Here is a 25,268-nt window from a genome sequence, read left to right as displayed (position 1 = left end):
TCCTTCCTTCCTTCCTTCCTTCCTTCCTTCCTTCCTTCCTTCCTTCCTTCCTTCCAATGTGATGGTGAGCATTCTGCTTGGGACTTATCTCTTTGTAAATGTACCTATTCTCTTTGTAAATGTACTTATGTGTGCACAAAATTTAGTTGAATTAGTTTGTGACATCCATATCTATGTAGGGGCTGTGAGGATATAACATATGGGCATCCATTGTGCAATGGTGGAGTGACTCATGCGCTGTGGCACAATGTACAGTATGCACATGGCCATTGGCTAGGAAGTGCTGGAACAGAAAAGGGACACCTGATGTGCATCAGAAATGCTCAGTACTCCCCAGTGAACAATGGGGCCAATGTTCCTCTGTCCCAATGCTCACTGGTCTCATTATTGCATCAGTCCTATTGTGCATCATTCACTTTGCCAGTTTCCTTGCCCTTTACTGGAGACAGATGCTATGGCACTGCTCACTTGTAACTCCCACAGAAGTAATCCACTTGCAAAGACATCACTTCCCCAGCAAGATCCCAGCAAACTGATTCATAAGCAAAGCCTATGTCCATCCAGCATATGGTGTTACTCTGGCGGTGGATTTTCTGAAGGGCCTTTGGATTAGACAAAGGGTAGTAGCAGGTGTTAGTTAGGCTAAATTGCCCTTGAAATTGATTTCTTTATTTTATGACTTTCTGGAAGGAGATTAGTCACTACTTCTTTCTCCCTTTGCAGTGTACAACAATTTACATAGTAATAGATGGTGCAGACAGTTGAATAAATGGCTGGCAAGGGGTGCGATTTGAAAGAGGGCAAAATGGAGCCCACTCCCATTGATCCCTTAGCCTTAGGGATACACTGATTTGTAGAACCTGGGAACAAAAAGCCGCCTAAATTTACTTCCTCTGTTAGAGGGTAAGAGTATGTTGTATACTGTTTATAGCCCACTATTTACTTGGTGACGTTGTTTTGCCAATGCATTGCAGTGCTGTTATGAGAAAAGATATATCAGGTTCCGGTCTATGGGACCAGCCCCCCAATTTATTCACTTGATTTATCGATACAAGAATTTATACCTCATCTATTACTTGCACTAATACACCTCTCTGTGTCTCACAACAATTTAAAACAATGCAACATAAAACTGGAAACCCAGTGAGGAACACAATCCAAATGCGGAGGTAATAACACAAGGGCAAAAGCAACAGAGGAAACGTCCCTTAAGTAAAGCAAATGCTTAGCTGACGGTAGCTTGGGAGAATAGAAATACCTTCAATGACCAGCAAAAGGCATATATAGTGGGAGCAACCCATACTTCATGGGGATAGAGATTTCTTGGTGTTAGATTTTTAGGGAGTTTCTATCCGAACGTCTGAATTTCGACAAAGTTCTCAAGAACTGGATTCCAAAATTTAATGGCAGTGGCAGCAAGTGGTCCCAGTTCCCAAAGCTATAAAGGGCAGTGAATCGACTGCTTTTTTTGAGGATACGTTTGATTTATGTATACAGTACAACTCCTGTATCCATAGGGGATACGTTCCTGGATTTACTATGGTTGATAATACTGAACCCTATTGAAATGAATTTAAAGATACAGCTGTGTTACTCTTTATAACACTATGTAGAGAGATCTTGTAGCACCTTTCAGACTAACTAAAGGAAGAAGTTGGCAGCATGAGCTTTCCTAGACTTAAGTCTACTTCCTCAGATGCATTCCTATCAAAATGAACGACTTCTGTTGGAAGCTGACCATAGAGTTGTCAGTTCCAAGTGAGAATGCCCCTCTAGACATTTCTAGGTCCTCCAGTGTGACTATGGTCAACCTCCATAGAATTGCTCTGCAGGACCTATAAAATGCATAGAGATAACATATGCATGGGTATGTAAAACCTTGGATACTGGTCCCATGGACAAGGGGATTGTACTGTAATGAAATGTATACCCCACCTATTGCTAAATGTTTAGGGACTTCAATATTTGAAGAAGCAAACATTTACGATGTAGTTTTTGTGGGGTTTTCGGACTATGTGGCCATATTCTATAAGAGTTTATCCCTGACATTGTGCCAGAATCTGTGGCTGGCATCTTCGGAGAATGCTGGCATGGAAGAGAGTGGGAAAACTATGGAAAGCCTTCAACATCACATTTACAGGTGTGTTAAATGTTTGTCCACAACAGTTGGCCATTATTGTTGGGAATCATTGTTGTTATTGTATTTTATTGATGTGTTTTGTATATGTTTCTATTAGTTTGTAATCCCGGCTCGACCCATCTGGGAGAGGCGGGAAAATAGAAATAAAATAATAATAATAATAATAATAATAATAATAATTATCTTATTCGACCACATATTGTTATTATTATTATTAACCTTTATTTATAAAGCGCTGTAAATTTACACAACGCTGTACATACAATCTTTTTAATTGGATGGTTCCCTGCCCTCAGGCTTACAATCTAACAGGACACGACACAAAAGGAGAAGGGAGTGGTTGGTTTTGGATTCACAGAAGCAAATTCCAAGTGAAATTGATCAGAAATTCTTGCTGGAGCATTGCTACATAAAATTTTATAACGTTTTGTAAAAACTTTTGGGTTAGTTTTACTCCGACTATTAAATATCCTTTGATATGAGATACTCAACCATCTTTCACCCTCTCTCTCTCTGTTTTTCTCTCTCTTTTATTTCTAGGGCTATAAATCTGAGCTGATGGAATCGGCTTCCGGTGCCAGGAACGCTCCTCAAGGTCCAGTAAGTTGAAACATTTTGCTGAATGGATTAGATTCTGAAACTGCTTTTTTGGGGTTCTTTTTGGTTTGCAATTCTTTGATCATCAATCAAAACCAATCTCTCTCTTTCTCTCTTTTAACACCCAGAGACAGATTTTGCACGTCTCAGAAATAAGTGCATTAGAGTTTTTGCTAAATGTCCTCAAAGAGCTTGAATGTGTGGCATTAGCGGGCGTGCGATTTGCTTGTCAAACAGAGGGAAATGGTTCCTAAGCGCAGGGGCTAGCATTCGTTAGGGACTTGGGTAAATCCATCTTGTGTGTGAATACCTGCTGTTCCTCTTCATATTGAAGGTGTCAGCATGGATTCTGTCTGACGCAAGGCAGAGCGATTCAATGAGAACTTAATGTTTTCAGGGAGCCAAGCGGTGACTCTGGGAATGTTACTTCTGGGGACTACAACTCTGAAGATTGTGTCTCACTTCATGGTCCTCCGGCTGCGGAAACTATATAGAGTATACCTCTCCACCTGACCGTCGAAATATATGTGATGTCGAAGGCTTTTGTGGTTGGCATCCATAGTTTTTTGTGGTTTTTTCGGGCTATGTGGCCACGTTCGAGAAGAATTTATTCCTGACGTTTCACCAACATCTGTGGCTGGCATCTTCAGAGAATGAACTTGGATGCATCTTCTCTCCAGCCACAGATGCTGAAGATGTCAGCCACAGATGCAGGTGAAACATCGGGAATAAACTCTTCTAGAATATGGCCCCAAAAAACCCACCCCAAAAAATCCCATTGAAATATACATGTCGAGATATATATGCATCAACACACCTAAATTGGAACTGGGAGCTACTTTTGGAGGTAGTGGTGGTGATGATCCTTCTTCTTCTTCTTCATCTTCTCCTTCTCTTTCGCCTTCTTCTCCTTCTTGCCTTGTATGGCTTCCATGGCATCAAAAATTGGTTCTTGCTCCATTAAGCCACAACTGGTCTGTGCAACTGAATCCTACAAAACTGTACAACCCAAGCTGAAGGGCTGTTTGTTGGAGCTTTCTTTTAGTTCTCCACTTTTTCTCCCAAGCCGCAAGGGTGACTGGATTGCAGTCACCCTTTTAGCCTGAAGGTGCCATTTTGTATTGACAATATATTCCAAAACGTTTTCCATTATCCCGATAACATGTTTGTATTAATGCTATATGTATACATCTTAGATGTTGGATTCAGCGAGGGTTAATTCACCAAATAGCTTTCTGGCACCACATCTTTGATTTGTATTTGTGGAAGAAACATTCATTTTGCACCACGCTGATGTGATCTCTGCATGTGCAGTAGAGTCCAGTTGTTTCATTATACATCACTGACGTGGTCTTTAGCACTTTGAAGGTAATAGATTTTCATGGGTTTTTTGGGCAACGTGGCCATGTTCTAGAAGAGGTTATTCCTGAAGTTTCGCCAGCATCTGTGGATGGCATCTCTGAAGAATAAACTCTTCTAGAACATGGCTACATAGTCCGAAAAACCCACAAAAATATAGGGATGCCAACCATGAAAGCCTTAAACTTCACTTTGAAGGTTCTTTCTTTCTTTCTTTCTTTCTTTCTTTCTTTCTTTCTTTCTTTCTTTCTCTCACTACCTTCCCCATCCCCCAGGTTGCTGATGTGTTCAGGTTTTTTGCATTTTAAAAGTTATATACTAAAGACTTGACAGTTGTAGCTTACACCTATATTGATCTGCCTTGTGTTGGCACATGCACAAAGAGAATGAAGGAAGGTTGAAAAGAAGGCAATGGAGAGACGAATTAAAAAATGATGAGAACATTGTCATAAGGGAGAGCGGTGGATCTGCTTATGTTAGGGAAGGGAGGAAAAACCCTCACAAACCATCAGCAGTTTGGAAATCTGGAATTACAAAACAAGAACCAGAGAAGCTTTGATGCAACAACCTGTGGCTTCCTTTCAAATGGACTTTATGTTTCGTACATTTGGAAATGTAGGATAGTGTTACTTAACTTGCCGAGTCTGGATTAACTGTGGATAGTCTCACATTATTTGACATTATCTGACTTCCCATCCATTAATGGTGTAAATTTGTCGATTTTGACTATTTCAAGTGTTTTAACAAGCTGCATGCCTAGATCTGGTACGTAATTCTCTTTCCAGTGTTTTGCACATATGATCCTTGCAGTAGAGACCATATATAATGCTTGCCACCAGTTGTTCTTAAATTTAATATGATCGACCTTATTAACCACATTGAGCAGATGAAGTTCTGGAATCCTTTGGAATTTAACATCTAGGATTTTACAAACTGTTTGGTGTACTGTATTTCTTTCCAGTATCTCTTAACATAAGGACAAGTCCACCAAAGTTGCAGCCAGGATCCTACAGCTTGTTTGCATTTCCAGTAGCTTTTATATATCTCATTTATCTTTACCAGTGAAAGATGCCAACGGTTTTCCATCTTAAAGTAGTTTCCCCTGATATTCTCACATTAAATGCTGGGAATTTGGGTGCTGGAAAATTTTGACTGAGGTCAGAATTTGCCTAGACAGTAAGAGCTGGTGGCTGCCGTTCAATAGGATAGCTGACCTACTCTGGGTTTCTATTACGATTTTCATTACACAATGTACTGAGCTCAAAAATAACTGCTCCAAGCTGTGACTATAGGTCATAGTCATGGAATAAATATCTCTTTCCAAGTATGGCCTAAACCAAGAGTGGGCAGCTATAGACAATCTGAAGACCACATACGGATCATTTTTGAGTCCTTTCCGGATGCTTGCAAGCTGTACCTTTCTATCCTCCCCACAATTGGAAGTGATCAGATGTATTCTGACTTGAAATGGAAGGGGCTATTTGGGATTACAACGTTTTTTGGAGGGGGTTAGCCTTAAAAATATGGTCTCTGGAGTCTTCTTGGGTTGTCTCCATTTGTCCTCTCGGGGGAAATGATCAGGGTCTGGGGGAATATGGGGATGCTTTGGGTTTTTTGGGCTGAACTGGGAGCCTTCCTTTGCCACTAATTATCCACAGACCGAACAATTCCTATCCTCACCTTCCAGGTCTAATTAAAAGTGCGTACAGTCCTCCTTCTGTTCTTGTGGTTTCAGAAACCGCATCCCTCGCTTATGTGCGAGGGGCGAATGGAGGGGGAAATAATGGGGTGCATGCCCGAGGCGCATGTGTGCCTATATTCAAGCCAATGGGGCTTGAATATATGCAAAACTCCATTTTCGTGGAGGGGTCCAGAACAGTTTCGGTTTGTTCCAAATTTAAATAATTGCTGGTTTCCTCCACTTTAATTGTGAATTAACTTCACGTTAATTCACGTTAAGTGCAACGTCGTGTGATAAACTTTGGGCATTTCCTGGTTATCTTTGCGTTAGATCGCATTTTACTCTATTTTACTCTCACTAGTGTGATAAACTCCATTGAAGGCAACAACCTCATATCATTATAGCCTTCCTTGCAACTGGTCCCCTGAAGAAGCATTGCACTCTAGTTCCCATCATTAGCCATGCAAGAATTACAGACATGACAGATTTGACTTGTGAATCAACTAATTCTGAATGTTGGTGGCATCGCTCATTCTTCCCATGGGATTGTGGCGTGCCACATAATAAGTGCAGCTGGCATTCAGCATAAATCCCTTAACATTTGCAATTACATCTCTGTGCCGCTCTGTCTAGACACTCTGCTTGCAGAGGCACTATATGAAATACACACACACACACACACACACACATCCATATACCCTGCACTTTTGAGAAAGGGGGAAAATAAGATGCTCAGAAATAAAGTTGTTGAGGAGTGTATATTCCATAAGGCTGGATTGTAAACAAGATAATATGTTAAACCTTCTTTTCATGCTGCCTCAACTACCTGTAGAAAGGATTTGATCTGGTGTTTGGAAATGGGAGGAAGAATCCCCCCCCCCCTTGTAAAGTTGTAGAAAGCTGCCCATTTAACAAATGGGAGCTTAGCACAGGGCAGGAGCCTGCTAGTATCTTATGCCTGTGTTGGAAATGGATGGACAATTTTGTTTCATTTGGTGCATCTACACTTAAGTCAGGGTTTTGGAAGCTGAGCTGCACATCCAGTGCCACTGTGCATTCAGGTCTACATGCGATGTGAATGTGCATGAGATGTGCATTTGGTCATGCACTCAGGTGTACCTTCAAGTGTGTTATGCCAACCCTTGGCAAATCTTTCCAAGAAAACCCCTGGATGGGTTAGACTTAGTATTGCCATAAGTCAGAAACAACTCGAAGGCACACAACAACACCAATAAATAACAATGCTTTCATAACCCAGACGCAGAGCAGTGACATCTGTGGAGATCTCCTGGAGGATTTGGCAGATCTAGATGGAAGATGTCCTCAGTGTGTTTGGCTGTGGGAACATAGTTAGATGTGGGAACATAGATGTGGACAGAACAAGTTTGATTTAACCCGTCATTGTTCTACTGTACTGCATGTGTCATTTGAACATTCATCCTATTGCCTAAATCTTACTGTTAGTCCCAACTTGAGCAGAGCCATTGAATCAATTGGATTTACCTGCATTTTAACTCACCACTCAACAGTTAATTCCTCCAATTCTCCCTTAACATTAGGTTGCGTGGTGCTCTCAAAGTGACACAACAGCCGAACAGACAGGCCAAAATAAAGCTGTTTCGGGTCACTTTAGAGGTATGCTGTTTAAATGATGCATCAGTCCTAAGGGGCCAGAAGCTGCGTCAAAGTTGCACTCCAGCCCTTAGGATTGGAGCATGGCTTCTGGCCTCTTAGGATGCATGCGTCGTTTAAACAGCATACCTCTAAAGTGACCCGAAGCAGCTTTATTTTGGCCTGTCTGTTCGGACCCACAGTGAATCCTGGGGCTGGTAACTGGTGAGCCATAGATGAGCTACAGATACAAAACTGGTTAGCTACATCCACCATGGAGGAGCTCATCCTTAGAAACTACCAGCTGCCAAAGGATTGTTGTTGTTTTTTACAGACCGTATATTTGAATTGTCTAGATTTCGGGTAAGACCATCCCCAAGATATGACATGAACAAGTGACAGATCATCGGATGGCCAAGCTAAAAGGAGAGGTGAGGAGATTGCAGGGCAATTTGAGAAGAGGCAGCTTTCCAGAGAGCAGCCAACCAAGAGGAAAATAATGGGATTCCTGTGATTCAGCCCCGCTCTATTTTCCATCTGGCTTTTAATGAAATTGGCACCTTTGTCGTTGCTTGCGTCGCAACTCGTGCATTATTTTGTAGCTCCCTTAAGTGTGATGTTGGTAAACATCCAGTCTCCGAATGAAAGGGAGGGAAATTGAGTCGGTCGAAGATGGCTCTGAGGTTATCATTTCAAGAGGTGAGAAGCGGGTTGCAGTAACTATATATTGACCAAAAATGGGAATTTACTTTGCCTTCCAGACATCTGCTTTCACCAAGGCTGTTGACAATATCTGTGATGGATGGGGAAATGTGTAAAGTTATCGGCCTGAAAAGCAAGGGAAAAGCAATTATGCAAAAGGGCTGAATGATGATAATGGCTTGGATCTCTTTATGGAATTTCTTCTAGAAAGACGCAGCAGGAGCCAGGAATCTTCTCCAATCTCCTGCCATTGCTTTCCTTTAAACAAGTGATGAGTCAGAATTCCTATTTGCTTCATTTTGAGGACATTCTTTTCAGTTTTCCCAGTTTTCAAATCATTTCATAAACCTGATCACTTGAGATGAAAGTAAAAGATGCTTTAAAAACCCCACCAAAGTGGGCTCAAACTCATTTTAGAATACTGACTTCTTTTACCCCTTGTTCAATTGGTCCTCCATATCTATGGATTCTGCATCTACGGATTCAACCGTCCATGGCTTGGAAATATTTCTTTTAAAATCCAAAATGCAATCCTTTATTTTGCTATTTAGGAACATCATTTTACTACCCCTTTGTATATAATGGGACTTGAGCATCCATGGATTTTGTGAGGAAGTAGACTTTAGTTTAGGAAAGCTCCTGCTGCAAACTTCTTTCTTTTGGTTAGTCTCAAAGGTCCTACAAGATAGTCTTTGGGGATTTTCAGGCTATGTGGCCAGGAATAAACTCTTCTAGAATATGGACACATAGCCTGAAAAACCCATAAAAAAATTATGGATGCTGGCCATGAAAGCCTTCGATTCCTACAAGATCTCTCTATATACTGGTATCTATGGGGTTTCTGGAACCAAACCACAGTGGATACCAAGGGCTTACTGAAAACGGTTGCCCGCTAGCCGGGCAGACCGTTTTGCCGCTTGTGCGGTGAAAAACTACAAGCCCCAGAGTGCTCTAGGGCTTGCCCCGGCTCCCTATTGGTGCGTGGGGCGAAAGGGGCGGCCCTTCCGCCCCGCGATGCTCTGGGAGCCGGGCTCTGTGGTGTGGAGCTCCTGGTCCTCCAGGGCAGCCCATTGGTTGGGCTGCTCTGGGGGAGGAGCTCCACATTGCACGTTGTGGGGGGCAGGGCTTAGGCCTATATAAGGCCGTGCTGCAGGCCCCGTCCCCCAGTCGGCGCTTGGCTTCGCACCGTGCGGAGCCAAGCAGGAAGGGAGGAAGACAGGAGAAGTTTCCCCTGCCCACCCACCGCTGTTTTGTGGGTTTTTTGTCACAACTTGAGGCGGCAGCATAGACCAGGATCTGCACAGTGTGGTACCAGGGCTATGGAACTCTGGTTTGGGAGTCACTAGGTACCTGGGGGCGAATAGGGCAGGTGTATGGCCATTGCGGGGGCCATAACGCAGGAACGCCTCCCGGTGACTAGGGGCTTAGTGAATATGTGAACGCATGGCATGGTTTGCAGTCAAGTTGTGTTCCTTAGCCCCTAGGTCATCCCAAGTGCCTGGTGGGTGCCAGGTTTTGGATAATCAGACAACATCGGGTTGTTTGATTTCGCAGATCCTGACTTCATGCTTTGTGCCAACCCTTACCAATTGCTTGTTAATAAAGTTGTGGCCTTTCTTCCAATACGTTGTGTTGTGGTTATTTGCAGCAGCATCTGAGGCAATAGTCGGTAACAGTCAGATGGGTTGTAAAATCCTTGACAACCTCATCGACAAATATTAATAGCTGTACAGTATTATAAGAAGGATTGTTTTGTGTTCAGTAGACCCAATGTTGTAGAGCAGTTGGAGAGTTGGAGTAGGACACTGTGAGACTAGGATCTGAATCTCCACTCAGCCATGGAAACCCAGTTAGTGACCCAGGACAAGCCATACTCTCTCAGCCTCAGTGGAAGGAAAAGCAAACCCATCGGAGCAAATCCTGCCAAGAAAACCCAACAACAGGGTCACCATAAGTCAGAAATGACTTGAAGACCCACAACAACAACAACAACAGCAGCAGCAGCAGCAACAGGAACAAAAACCTACTAGAAAGTCTGTGCTTTCGTCTGGAAGCTCAAGGATGTAGAAATAGCTGGAAGCAGATCAGAGGAGTACATCTTCCCGCTAGCAAGTTGCTTGTACTGTTCTTATATCTATTTAGGAAGAAAAATAGTCCCTTGTGTTTAAAGGTGCTTGAACATCAATGGATTTTGGTATCCATGGGGGTCCTGGAACCAAACCCCAGGGCCTACTGTATAGGTTTTTCTCTAAAAAATGATGGTAACATCCACATGAAAAGGGCCTTTTAGTATAGGACCTTCATGTATAGAGGCAGCATCCGACACAGTATCAAACTCTTGGTACTGAATATTAGAAGGCTAGTTTTTCTATGCTTTTGGTTCCCCCAGAGGTATCCCTTTGGCAGCTTTGGAAGACAAAGTGATATATTTGGGTGGACCGCCCTCTACAGACAATGTGGCTGATACTAAGGCTTGATGGGAACTGTAGTTCAAAACATCTGACAGGCCAACAATTCTCCATCTTGGAACTGGATAGACCACTGGTTTACTCAAGAAAGGCTGCTTTTGAAATTGTTCGGTGGTGGCTCCGATATTAACAAGGCAGTGAATTTGCTATGGGTTTTAGTAGGAAGGCTAATGGGATGGATGCGCGTCTTCACTGGCTTGTAATCCACCGCTTTTCTTATGCTGATCATGGATGTGTTTGTTGTTGCAAGAAAGATGTTCGTTGTTTTATTCCTCCCTGAAAAAAAAATAAGAAAACTGACTTGTGTCACAACTGTAAGCAAGACACTCCACTCTTGCTCTTCAGTCTAAGCCATCCTTCATCAATTCCTATTTTTTCATTTTGCAGACAGTCTTCAGTTTTTATTTCATGCCACACTGGAAGTGAATTACGGCTGATCATGAATTCATGCCGCTCCGGAGCAAAGTCGGTGGGCTTGTGAAACAGGCGGTAATGAGCGATTACAATTTACATAATACAGACACACATCCAATCTAATACAGGAGCTTGCCGTTTGAAGTCCTCCGTATTGCGAGTGGCATTTACTTGCATTCTGATCAAAGAGAAATTGCTCGCCTGCCACCAAGGAAAGGCTCTCCTTTTCCTTCTCCCCCCCAAACTCCATCTTTCCCTGCACAGCTGCTCTAGTTTAAAAAACCTATTAAAGTGGGATCAAACTCATTTTATAACACTGATAATCCCCCTGCCCCCTTTTTGTCAGTCTTGCAGCGGTTAAATGCTTTATTAAAAACTTGATGGCCTTTGGCTCCGGTTGGTGTAAAGCTATTCCAGCCTTGCCGAAAGTGAACTCTGCCCCTTCGTGCCAACAACCTATTTGTACCTGCTGATGTACCTTTTAGCATCCAGGATAATTCCCTCTACCTGGCTTTGCTCTTTATGCGTTTCCACCTTTTCCTTCCCCAGAAAAGGCCCTTTTACATTGCACAAATATAGCACTATGATGCCACTTTAACTGCCTCGACTGCATCCTATGAAATCCTGGGGTTCGTAATCTGGGGAGGCCTAGAGTGAGACCTGGAACACTGTCCATACATTGTTGTTGTTCTGTTCCTTTGGGTCTTATGGTTTTGTGGGACGTTTCTTCAAAGGGGGTTTACCATTGCCATCCCCTGAGGCTGAGAGTGTGTAACTTGCCCAAGATCACCCAGTGGATTTACATGGTCACACCTAGAACCCTTCTACTGTATATGCAATATTTACATTGGCTAAACTCTATTTGTAAATTCAAAGTCATAGCCGTGTCAGTCTGGAAAATTGATCTGCAAAGGGTTCTTGCAGCACCTTTGAGACTAACGGAAAGAAAGAAGTTGGTAGCATGAGCTTTTGTAGACCTGATCCTACTTCCTCAGATGCATGGAGGCTAAAGTCTACAAAAGCTCATGCTTCCAGCATCTATCTTTCATTTAGGCTCAAAAGTGTTGCAAGATCCCTTTGGATACTCTATTTCTAAATGCTCATTTAGAAGTTACTGCAATGCTAGAAATTTAGGGATTGGAGGAAAGTTGCATGGGGGGAAGCATAATTCATGATTCTTATTTGGTTTCTTTATTTAGTATCTCGTGACTGAACTGGCATTGTCATACTTGGGAGATATCACAAGAAGGTATGACTCGCTAGAAAAGACAATACAATCATCCCTCTATATTTGCGGCTTTGATATTTGCAGATTTGATTTATTCATGGATTTGATTAATATGTTCTCTCTAGGAATATCTTGGTCCTCCAGTGCAACTCTATGGCCAACTTTAACTAGATCTTGCACTGAAAGACCTAGAGATTCCTAGAGAGAATACCATTCTACTAGGCATTTGTAGCTCCTCCAGTGCAGTTCTATGGTCAGTGTCTGTCGGACGTTGAACGCAGAGTTGCCCTGGAGGACCTAGATATCCCCAGAGAGGTGTCCTCTAAAGTAAAAATATGGTGTTTTTGTTATTTGTGTTTTTTCCACATTCACGGGGGTCTTGTGCCCCTAACCCTAGTGAATATGGAGGGAGAAGTGTAATGCTTGGTGTGTTAGAAAGCAGTAGGAAAAGAGATGATGTTGTAGATGGACAAACTCAAAAGTAAACCATGGCTCTGTGTCTGCAAGACCTGAGCAAGGCAGCTAGGTGACTTGGAGGACTTTCATCCACAGGGTTACCATACGTCAAAGTAGACTTGACAACAAGTAACAACAGCAACAGATGCTTTCATTTTCCCTGCTTTCATAAACCTTTAACGCAACCACCACAACTTTGCAACTGTGCATAGCAACCTGACGCTTGAGTATTCCTCTCCAGCAATGTGAAGAAGGTGTGGATTGCATCCCACGGATGCTCATGCTAGAATACATCAGTTAAAGGTGCCAGAAGACTTTATTTTCTCTTCATCCTTCCTTCTTTTTATATTTAAAGGGACTGACCCAGAGATCTCTTTAGAAACAACTGTGACAGTTGCCTCCATTAACATTCTAACTCACACATTTCTAGAGATCATTTCCCAAGACAGCAATAGAAATGCTTAGACATTTCATTTCCATGTTTTTTAGTCCCTCTGGTAGAGATGGTAACAAATGCACCAAAATCCTAGACTTAGTTATATTTGAACAACTAAGTAAGGCCCCTTGGCCCATCACCCCAGCCATACATTGCAAAGTGCAAATATCATAATCTCTTCATGTGAGGACTAAGAACACCAAAGGTTTATATCCTATCCTCTGGTAACCATTCCCTTGTTTTCCTCTTCAGTTTGCAAATATGCAGGAAAATATTGATATCGGGAAGAAGTGATCATACTTGGATGTTTCTTTGTTTGGTTAATCAAAGAGGTATTGAGGAAAGATTTCGAGTGAGATTCAGGAGTCTTCTAGAGAGTTCAATACAGGCAATAATGATTTTTCACTCTTTTTCTTTCTGGGCTTTTTTCTTTTCCCTGAGAAATAAAATTGCTGCAGGACTGCGCTCTGTGATCAGAATGGAAATGAGCTGCTGAGCTACCTGAAATTACCTGGCCATGCATCTTGGAGGGAAAGGTTTCCTTTTCCAAGTCTGATCTAGCAAGGCAGACTAGAGCAGCATTAAAAAAGCATCAACCCTCTCACAAAATCTCAAAGGGCCAGAAGAGTAAGGTAGCAAAGGTTGCCTATAATTTGTCCAAATAATAATAATAGTACATACAGTTGCTCCTCCAAATCCGCTGGCTTGATGATTCGTGGAGGGGCGACCTGCCATTGAGGTGAATGGAGTGCGCTCCAGCAGTGCGTGGCCTATGCTCGTGCACAGGAGCGCATCCCATTCATTTCAATGGGGCTTGATAATCTGTGAGTCTCCCAACTCGCAAGGGGGTCCAGAACGGATCCCCCACGAGTTAGGAGGGGCGACTGCAGTAGTAGTAGTAGTAGTAGTAGTAGTAATAGTAATAGCAACGGCAATAACTAACTTTTAGTTTTGGTGAAGAGAAGTTTTCCACAAGATTTTTTGGTTTTTACATGTTGCTGTTGTGCCTTGAGGTTGTGCATCATGTATTGCACATTTCATAATGTTGCTGTTGCTTATTGCTGGCATAACATATCTTCATGTGCCGGGTACATGATGCTGCGGAGATGTTGGGTTACAGCCGCATGATTTCAAGGCTTGTTCTTTCCCTCATGAATGCAAGGAATGGGAGGAGGAGGAGTGAAAGGATGAGGAAGATGAGGAAGAATAGAATGAGCAAGATAAGGAAAAAGAAGAGGAGGGAGGAGGAGGAGGAGACGTAGTAGTAGCTGTAGCTGTTGCTGTTGTTTTTTGGAATGGTTTAGCACAACCTTAAATTCCAAAACCGATAATGATGCACAGTTAAGCATAAAACAAAAGAATAGTTCTTCCAAAACTTTGGCTCTCTTGATTTTTTTAACAAAGTGTTGACTGAAAGAAGAAGGCAATGCTGTAATTTCAAGTGTGGTGACCAGATGCCATCTAGTGACAATTTCTAGGAAGTTGTTGCTCATGATATCTCTGAAAGCTTTCCATCAGGGGAAAAAAAAGCCTCTAAGGAGATATTTCAGGTCTTAAGAATGATTGCAGTTTCAAACATGACTCATAATGTGCAAGTGTTCCTGCTGAATTTCTTACTTATTCCTTCTCTTTGGTATCCATTTTTAAAGCAGGAATAGAGAGTGATAACCCATTGGTCCTGAAGGAAGGGGCTGATAGAAGTTGGAGTCCAAACGTATTTTAAGTGCTACAGGTTCCGCAGTTCTGTTGCAAAAGGCTTCCATATACACTATGGAAACTGGCTTCCACGTACACTACTTCTTCCTCTTTGCTGAAATGGTTTGCCGTCTTCAGATCATGGCATCACTATGGGAAAGAATACAAGAATGATACCAAAATGGCAATCCTTTGTGAAGGTCAGCACTTCAAGTGTTCCCAATAGTATTTAACACACCGCCAGACATCATTGCATGGCTATTTCCTCCCTCCAGTCCATACCATGACCAATTTTGCCCCGTTGCTTTCAACACAACCCCCGCCTTGGGTCCCATTTTGGAAGGAAGGTGGGATAAAAATAAAACAAATAGAATAAAATAAATAGGACGTGGAGCAATGGCTTCAAGTTACAGGAGAAGAGATGTCACATAAACATTAGGAAGGAGAGATATTTGACAGTAGACTATGCAGCTTCAGAGAGTGTCGGACTCTTCTTCTTTGGTGGTTTTGAAACAGAATGGCCATTACATCTCTGATTTTTGTTCCATTATAAGGGGAGCAATGGGATGATTAACAGACTCAGAGAACCCAAGGAAAGAGGGGAACGGAAAGACATAACCAAAACATGAAGGATGCTGAAAAGGCCTTTTTATTACTGAACGAGACTACATGTGAAAGGGTTCTAGGAGTCCAAGTAGACCACAAGTTGAACATGAGTCAACAGTGCGATGTGGCAGCTAAAAAGGCCAATGCAATTTTAGACTGCATCAATAAAAGTATAGTGTCTAGATCAAGGGAAGTAATAGTGCCACTATATTCTGCTCTGGTCAGGCCCCACCTGGAATATTGTGTCCAGTTCTGGGCACCACAATCCAAAAAGGACATTGAAAAACTGGAGTGTGTCCAAAGGAGGACAACTAAAATGGTGAAGGGTCTGTAAACCATGTCCTATGAAGAACGACTGAGGGAGCTGGGGATGTTTAGCCTGGAGAAGAGAAGGTTAAGAGGTGATATGATAGCCCTGTTTAAATACTTGAAGGGATGTCATACTGAGGAGGGAACAAGCTTGTTTTCTGCTGCTCCAGAGACTTGGACCCAATGGAGCAATGGATGCAAGCTCCAGGAAAAGAGATTCCAGCTCAACATTAGGAGGAACTTCCTGAGAGTAAGGGCTATTCGACAGTGGAACAAACTCTTTTGGAGATTGTGGTTTAGTCTCCTTCCTTGGAGGTCTTTAAACAGAGGCTGGCTGGCCATCTGTCGGGGATGCTTTGACTGAGATTTCCTGCATGGCAGAATGGGGTTGGACTGGATGGCCCTTGCGGTCTCTTCCAACTCTACGATTCTGTGATTCTATGATTCTATGAGATACTCCCGGCCCACAGCCCAGCCTTCTTTGTTTCCTTGCTAGGTCTGCATCTCACCATTATCACCCACTGGGTTGTTTAGCTTCAGCTTATAGCTTAGCCAGTCGTTCAGGTCGCAGCTAAGCTGGGGGCGCCAACCTCAGTTCTCTCTTAAAATCAGGATAACGGCACATTTCCTTCTTCTTTGATGCCGGCGATAAGATGTAATTCTCTCTGTTGGATATTCCTAGGGTCGATCCAGGATGAAGTGAGGTCTTGAAAAATAACTCCACCAAACTGAAGTCTCTTTTTAAAAATGTGGTTGTGTTACTGGGGGCGAGGGAGGGAACAGCTGTGTGCCATTTAATCGACTGGTGCTGGTGACCATGAAATGCCCTAGCTGGAAACATTTGCCCACAAAAAAACACAAAAAGCAAACATCCCCCAATTTGTCCATCAAAATAACCCCAATGTACCTCTTTTTGCTGTTTGCCGAGCAAAGTTTTGCATACAGTCAGTTAAAAATTGGGTGTGCTTTTCTCTCTTTTTGGTGACTTCAGTCTGAAATGGAAATATAACCCCAGGGATGTTCATAGATGGGGGAAAAACTTTCTTAATTGTCTCTCCCCTGGGTTCCTACTTTATTCCTCAAAGCAAGAGGATTTATCGGTCTATAAATAAGGTGACTCTGAAAGTCGCATGCTTTAGTGCTAATCTGGGGGAAAAATAGAAAAGCAGAGCGGAGTGGGAATAACCTTGCTCCATCAATGAGAAATTCAAGAAACCATCTGAGGTTTTTCTCTTCCCTCCTTGCCCTTGGAGATACTGTAGCCATCTCCGTCTCTGTCTTTGAAACACGATTCTGGTCTTCTTACTTTCCAGAGCTGGCATAGAGTTAAAGGGAAGGCTGTGGAGCCAATAGCAGGGAAATCGCCAGTCCAAATCAAGTGGGATTCACCAGTCCAAATCAAGTCCAAATCATATTAGAAGGGAGTGAAACTGGGTGGGAGGGATGCTAAATTGGAAAGTCTTTCTTGGATGAAGCCACTTGAGGAAGTATATGAAGGAATCGGTTAAAGGTTTACTGAAGCCAACCACCACTTTGGTTTACTGAGATGGGTAAAATGTGACCGTGGAGCTCTATATGTCCTCCAAAGCTCTTACTACAAGCATTGACTCCATCAGATTCTTGTAACTGCCCTTTTTCTGGTCCAAAAAGGATGCATTGCTTCTCTTTGATGCTTGCAAAACAATATTCAATCAGAAGCAGATCTCTACCCTGTTTTTTCTTTGGCAGCCAATGCAAATTCAGCAAATTGACCCTTGGGCCTACCAATATGGTCCATCCCTGCTGTATATGGAGAAAAAGATATACCAGAACACATATTTTTCTACAACTGCCTTCTTATGTAAACCTTTCAAATCTGATGTAACATTCCAATATGTAAATCCCCATCTGTAATCTGGTGGTAGACCATGTGTTTTATCGCTAGCTATGGCCTCACGCATGTGATCTGTGAAATTGTCATTTTATATAGATGAAGTGGGTTGGGGGGGGGCATTATTTTTCCCCAGGCAAATTAGGTGGAAGGATGGTACTTTAAAGAAAGTGCTAAGATAGACTTAATGTTGAACGTTAAGAAAACACAAATAACGACCCCAGAAGGTCTATATGAATTCATCCTAGATAGTGACAAACTAGAATCCCTGTACTTTGGCTCAGACGTTGATCAGAATGGAGATGGCAGTCAAGAAATCAGAAGAAGACTAGGAATGGGTAGGGCATCTACAAAAGAACTAGACAAGATCCTAAAGGATGAAGATATTACACTGAATACTAAAGTTAGGATCATCTAGGCCATTGTAGTCCTCATCACAAAGCAGAGATTGAGAACTGGACAGAGAAGAAATAAATAGAAAGACAACCAACTCTGTGGATGGCCAAAGAGAGAAACAAATGGGTCCTTGAACAGATCAAGACTGAATTCTCCCTGGAAGCCAAGATGATGAAACTGAAGCTATCGTACTTTGGCCACATCATGAGAAGAACTGACTGATAGAAAAGACAATGATGCTAAGAAAGATGGAGGGAAGTAGAAAGAGAGGAAGACTGATTGCTAGATGGTTAATCTAAGAGAGGCCATGGGTCTAAGCCTGCAGGACCTGAGCAGAAAGGTTGAGAACATGGGGTCTTGGAGCTGTCTCATTCAGGTCACCAGAAGATTTCCATACCTGGCTGAATCGTCATTCAAACATCGCTCATATGTTCCTCAAAGGTGGAGGAAGCATGTGCTTGTGGAAGCCAAGCACCCTTCCTCAATCATCATGGAAACATTGCTCCCTCTAGCATCCTTGAATCGTCTCAAGGGGAGTGGATTTCCTATGAACACAAAGTTTGTGTTCATAGGAAATCCGCTCCCCTGGAATGATTCAGGGACACTAGAGGGAGCAACGATTCCTTGATGATTGAGGAAGCGCGCCTGGCTTCCACATGCGTGTGCTTTCTCCACCTTCGAGGGATGTTTGAGTGATATTTGAGTGACGATTCAGCCAGGTATGGAAATCTTCTATGAATTTAGGTCAGTTCTAGTCCAGTTGACAACATCAATAACATGGTACTGTGTAAAGCAAAAGGGGACCGTGTTTATTTCATACTCTGTTACCCAGAGTTGTCTGTTCTGCAAACGATGCAAGGTTTTGCCCTGCTCCAATATCTTCAATTTACATCTGAGCTCCCCCGAAGTTTCTTTTCTTGGAGCTTGGAAGGAAAGAGTTTCTGCTCTCCTCTACAACTCACTTCTTCTGTGTACGTTGCTACAAAACTAGTATGCAGCCCTGGGAGAGCTTTCTGCCTTCCAACCGATTTCGGCACCATTAATTCTCCTGTCTCTGCGGACAGTTCCTAACTCTCAAGTGCTAATGTAGACTTCTACATGAGATGTGCTCTCTGTGCATCCCAGCCAAAACTGAGAATTCCCTCAGGCTCTCAAGCAGCGCTCAGTCCCCTTCCGTGCAAAAGAAACCAGATGCCTGTCCTCCCTCTGGATTGTTGCGCTGCATCTCAACAACGTTGGTTGTCAATCTAGGCTTTGCTCTTTCTCCTTCCAGGTCTCTGAACTCCCATTCCTCTGTAAGCATGCAAGTGGTTTTGAAAACAAACCAACAAACAACCCCCCCCCCCAAACTAGCTTTGTGGGTTGGACATTTTTTACTTCTTCATTGGTTTAAAATAGAGGAATGGAGCAACATGCCCCATCCCTATACATTTGGCCCTCATTATCCATGCATCTGTGTCTATGGATTCATCTATCCATGGCTTAAAAATATTCCACTCCCCCCGACCAAAAAAAAAAAATCCTGAAAGCAAGCCTTGAATTTGCCATTATAGGATACCATTTTGTTATGCCACTGTATTTAATGGGACTTGAGCATCCATGGATTTTGGAATCCATGGGGAATGCTAGAACAAATTGCAGTGGATAGCAAAAGCCCACTGTATCAGCAAAGCTAGAGATTGGTATTTTTTTTTAAATGAATTTCTTCTCCTCTTCCATACTTTTTGTACCATTTTTGTACCATGCCTCAAAAGGGGTTCTGGAGGATCCTAAAAGCTGTTACTGCTGCTGCTGTGACTCTCAAAAACCTAATAAAAATTGGGTTAACGTTGCCTTTTTGTAGTTACTTGTTGATCACATGGCTGGTTTTGTTTCTATGTGGGCCCATGTACCTCTTCCTCTGAGGTTGTGAGACTGTGACTTGCCCGAGTGTGACTTCCATGGCCAAATGGAGATTTGAACCCTGGTCTCTGGAGAAATAGCCGAATGCTCAAACCACCACAACTTTGCCTTTGCATTTGCCTCTGCCTTCCTCCGAGAATGGGAGTGTCTGATTTGTCCAAGATCCCCCAGTGGGCTTCAATGGCTGAGTGGGGATTTGAACATTTGTCTCCCAGAGTCTTAGGATCCATCCACACTGAAGAAATAATCCAGTTGAACACCACTGTAACTGTCATAACACAATGCTATGAGGTCTGTAGTTTATTGTGGCAGCAGAGCTTTCCAACAGAGAAGGCTAAATATCTTGGAAACTACGGTTCCCAGAATTCCATAGCATTGAGCCTTTGCAGTTGACGTGGTGTCAAACTGGATTTGATTGTGAGTTCCTGCATGGCAGGGGTTGGACTGGATGGTCCTTGTGGTCTCTTCCAACTCTATGATTTTATGATTCTGTGATTATGGTCCAGCACTCAAACCACAACTTTGGCTCTCATGTAGTTTAGACTCTATGTTTAAACTTTAAAGGAGCTATCCAAGGTGGTCTACATCTCTAGTCCAGTACCTTAAACCTTAAACAACAATGACACAATGACAACACTGAGCAAATCCATTGCTGCCGGGGCATGACGATCATCAGCTGACATTGGGTCAAGCTCTCCAAAACTTACTGGAAAAGTTTTAAGTTTTTCTTGGCAGTATATTTAACCTCCGCCAGTCGTGGGATGAGAAATGGTTCCCCATTCAAGGCCCATCAGGCTCCTTGAAAAGCGACGCTGGGGCAAGAGGCTGTCCAGATTGTTTTGTGCCTTCCTCTACTGCTATTGAACAAGCATCAGATTTAGCCAAGCCCATCTATCCAGAGTACAGAACCAAGACGGCTGAGTTTGCAGGGGAAGGTCACTGAACGGAGCCTGCTATTCTTCAGCGCTTTATTATCAAGGTTGGAGGGTGGCTGATTATTTAACGTATAGCCTCCTGTCTTAATAGGAAATGAATGGCGCGTACCGAATGTTTACAGATGTCCTGGAAAGCCAAGATAAGGTTGGCAGAGCTGGCTGAATTGCCAATAAAGAATCCGTTAGTTAAAAGTTCTCTTGCTAATAGCTCTTGGGGAGGAAAGAGGAGTTGGGAGTCTCTTTTGCACGATTTCTTTTACAGTCGGGTTGAACATCCTCGATGGGCGGGTGAGCGAACCAGAACCTGGTGACCTTTAACAACCGCATAGGTATACTCCAAGGATGCCATGACTGGGCAAGCGGGTACCAAAAGGTGATTTTCTTTGGGAGTTTAGAGGAGGAAAAGAAAAAATGGAATGATTGACCAAACCGATAGTTATAACTGAAGCATGCTGCAAGTCGTAAATTACCCAAGTCCTTCAGCTCAGTTTTCCATGTGCGAGATGGATTACTGTCATTTTTTGCCACATGCCCAAAGTGATTCCTTTCCAACAAAGGAAAGTGACCTAAAATGTGTGGGTCAAGAGGGCAAAAGGAGGATCAGAGGCCAAACTCCACTATGGTTCAGGTAAAGCTTGAAGGATGATGAAGAGTGTCTCAGTAGGGATCAACCGAGTTCATTGATGGTATGCCCTCTTGGAGTTAGTTAGCCAAGGAAGAGTAAGTTTAAGTAAGGACAGCAGAGAGCAGGAACAAGGGATGGAACGAACTGTTGATGGCCGAAAGTGGCATTTTCACATCTCCCAAGACTTGTTGGAAGAAAATGTGCCCATCGCCTCGAGCATTTTCACTTCTGCAAAAGTTTGCAGGGACCTGGCCAGGAAATAAATAAAATATCGCGTTTAATAATAAATAAGGCAAGCCAAGCGCGCATAGCAACGAGGCCCAGGTGAAATGTGGCCGGGGAAAAAAAAGACACGATGGAAAAACAAATGAGGCGCAATGATGAAAAGTTCTGTTAATTCATTAAAATGTGGAAACGGTGCAGAGGGAGAAGTAAGGGCAATGTCTTGAAATGTGCACACATTTCAATGAGAGAGGAAAACAGGGGCTGCAGCCACATTGCAGCATTAATGCAGTTTGATACTACTTTAACAGCCATAACAACAACAACAACAACAACAACTTTTATCCCACCTCTCCATGTGATCGAGGCGGCTTACATCATAAAACCAGAAATACAATAAAATAACCCCACTTGTCCCTCTTTCTAAAATACATCACACTGTAAAATACCATTAAAATCATTACAATCAATAAGCAATCCTAGCCATGACTCCATTTTGTGGAATTTGTAGTTTGTTGTGGCCCCAGATCTCTCTGACAGAGGACTATCTCACAAGTATCGCACAACTTTACAAATCCCAGAATCCCATAGCATTGAATGGTGTCAAACTGCATCAATTCTTTTCAGTGTGGCAGCAGCCTAAGAGGTCTGAGTCTTATAGTAAGCCCCATACTCATTGAATGTAAAGGATTTCCATAAGGGTTGACTCACCATTGAGTAATTGATTCAGTTTGGTCTGCTCCCATTTAAGCATGTGTGCATAAGAGTGACTCATTTCTTAATGCAGCCTTTCAACAACCAAGAGGAGAAAAGTCCCAGTTCTGCTGGAATTGGGTATTACAGTATACCAATGGGCCATGGACAGTGTGCAGAATTTTGCTATACAAGATCCATTGCACCACTATTCCAGCTCAGAATCCATGTGCAGTGTGCTACACGTAACACTGCATGTGCTTTTAAAAGATACTCACCGTGTGCCACTGTTAATGATGATGTTTGCACAATGAATTTGCTCATGTTTTTATTCCAAAACATCAAATCCACTTTTACAAATACATCTGTTAAATATACAATGCCAATACAGAGATGATATCTTGGTGAGGCTGCAAGGTGGTGATATCTCAGAGGAAGCACAGGGCTAGGAGGATTTTACACATCTTCTGCTACAGATGTGTTAGAATCATCCCCCTTTCCCCCCGCAAGGAGGAATCCACCAAGCTATGTTTGCTGAAGTTTTACTGATTCCCAGCACAGCAGCCAAAGAACAGCTCCAGAAAGCATCCAGAAATTGCTCTGGGCCATCTGTCAACATACAGCTGCTGAACTCAACTTTTGACATTGTAATATGTGACGGGAAACAGAGATTGGAAAAGTTGCTTTCGGTTGGAAAGGTCATTTCTCTGTGGGCTTTCTCCCCAGAGGGAGGAAATTTTGCAACATCACAATGAGTCATTAGAAACAGGAATGGAAAGGAAATTGGTTCAGTTGGTCCTCCATATCCATGGTTTCTTTTCCATGGATTCAACCATCCATGGCCTGACAATATTTCCCACCCACCCTCCAGAAACCCCCAAAAGCAAACATTACTTTTGCTATTTATATAAGGGACACTAGTTCACAATATCATTGTGTTGAATGGGACTCCACAGATTTTGGCATCCATGGGGAGTCCAGCGGATACTGTATTACATTTTTCCTTTTTCCTTCATCTTTTTAACAAATTTATCTAACTTGAAAAACTAGTAAACAAAGCATAGGCCTATTTTTTGGTTCCTGGAATTGAGAAGAAATCACAAGCACCACATTGTGTCTTTTCTTTTCCTTTGGCATGTATGCATATAAATAAGTAGAACTCAGAGTATGTATCTTTCATGTACCCACTTTACTCAAATGTGCTCATGGAAAAGTGCCCATAAAACCATGTGCAAGTTTCCAGGCAGGAATGAAACAAATTATGCAAACTAATGCAAAACCAAGGAGGGGATGAAAAGGAAGGTGGGATTTGGAGAAACATAACCACAGGCAAGAGAACTAAGCAGATGTGCGACATCTGTGTTCACATGATAGAACACAGATGCTGTACTGTTGCTCAGTTCTCTTTCCTGCATGTGTAAGGCCAGTTTTGTTGTTGTTGTGGTGGTGGTGGTGCATGCCTTATGGCAACCCTAAGGCAAACCTATCTTGGTTTTCTTGGCACATTTCTTCATAGGGGGTTTGCCATTGTCATGCAGAGGGCTTACATGCCAAACCAGGATTCAAACCCTGGTCTCCAGAGTTGTAATCCAATGCTCAAACTACTACACAGCTCTGGCTCTCTACATTGATGTAAACCCCCAACAGAATGAAAACCCATGTGTTTAGACTATTGCAATGAACCAATTGTGGGCCCACTCTTGAAGACTGCAACATCTAGTGCTGTAGAATTCTGCCACTTGAGCCTTGATCAAATGATATGCTTCCATTAGATCTTTCTGGTTGTACCGTGATCAGCAGTCTCTTCACTCCTTTTGCAATTCATTTTCCAAACTTTAAAATCCTTTGGAGTAGGTTTTTGGCATTATCACAGAAGGCGGAAGCAGGAGGGGAAGTGGAGGAGGGAGCAGCAATTTCACTGAGGTTGAACACTGAAGTGCATCATTGAATGTTGACCATGATTACAGACCGCATTTGATGGTCCATTATCTCAGCTGGCTGCCTATTCACTTCTGAGGCTGCTTCGGAGTATTGATTTTGACTCACTAAAAGCTTGAGGAGACCTCTCCCAGTGTGTTCCACTGTAGCCCTTGAGTTATATGGAGTGGGTTGTGCTATGGACAACACCTTCTCAAGTGTGACAACCTGGCTCTGTTTCATGCAGGACTTCAGACATCTCTTCACCAAGACCTTGGTGTCTTTTGACCATTTCTGGAGAAGACCTTGGAATCTTCTGACTTATGACATTGATAATCTCATTTTCATATTTATCATATTTATTAGTGCTCGTCTTCTGTATTTTTATTGTTATTGGTGGACCACCTTCTGATTCTTTACAAAGATGAAGGAAGCTACAGCCCTGAGTTTGTAGGAAATGAGCAGGGCTGTTGATGCGAAGATGTCTGTTTGGAAGCAACATATCCCCAGATAGTTATGGGCACAATCCTGGGCACACTTTCATAGGCACAAGTCCTTTTGGAATAAGAAAGGGTCTGACTTCCAAGTCAACATGGCATTGAATTGCATTGGAAACATCAGAGACTTAAGCTCAGCTTTCCTATTCCGTACCTGCTGTTTTTGTCCATTGCCACCAAGAGGGTTTCAATGTATGGCAACCCTATGAATGATAGACACCTTCTTATCAACAGCTCTGCTCATTTCCTACAAACTTAGGGCTGTAGCTTCCTTCATGGAATTTGTCCACTTGTAATGTGGTCTTCCTCTTTTCCTATTTTAATGAGTATTAACAGCTTTTCTAATGATATGTTCATGATATGTTCAAAGGATGGTAGCCTCAGTTTGGTCATGTTGGTGTCTCATGAGAAGTCAGGCTTGATTTCCTCTAGGACCCATTTGGTGACAATTTTGGCAGTGCATGGCATCCGTAGAATGCTCTTCCAGCAACACCATTCATATGGCTTTA

At 42.7% G+C, this 25,268-nt stretch overlaps 1 protein-coding gene across 8 annotated transcripts in view; it reads left to right on the top strand.

Annotated features, from left to right (window-relative positions):
* The window catches only part of RBFOX1 (RNA binding fox-1 homolog 1), a 1,322,412-nt gene that overhangs the window by 127,054 nt on the left and 1,170,090 nt on the right, over positions 1 to 25,268 (top strand). For all 8 annotated transcript variants that reach the window (XM_042437945.1, XM_042437936.1, XM_042437943.1 and 5 more), the window contains exon 2: positions 2,681 to 2,740. In XM_042437945.1, the coding sequence (XP_042293879.1) occupies positions 2,681 to 2,740 (60 nt within the window). The remainder of the gene's footprint in view (positions 1 to 2,680; positions 2,741 to 25,268) is intronic.

Source organism: Sceloporus undulatus, chromosome 8 (assembly GCF_019175285.1).
Source record: "Sceloporus undulatus isolate JIND9_A2432 ecotype Alabama chromosome 8, SceUnd_v1.1, whole genome shotgun sequence".
NCBI lineage: Eukaryota > Metazoa > Chordata > Lepidosauria > Squamata > Phrynosomatidae > Sceloporus > Sceloporus undulatus.
Note: the sequence above shows the minus strand (reverse complement) of the source record. Positions and strands in the feature narration are given on the sequence as shown.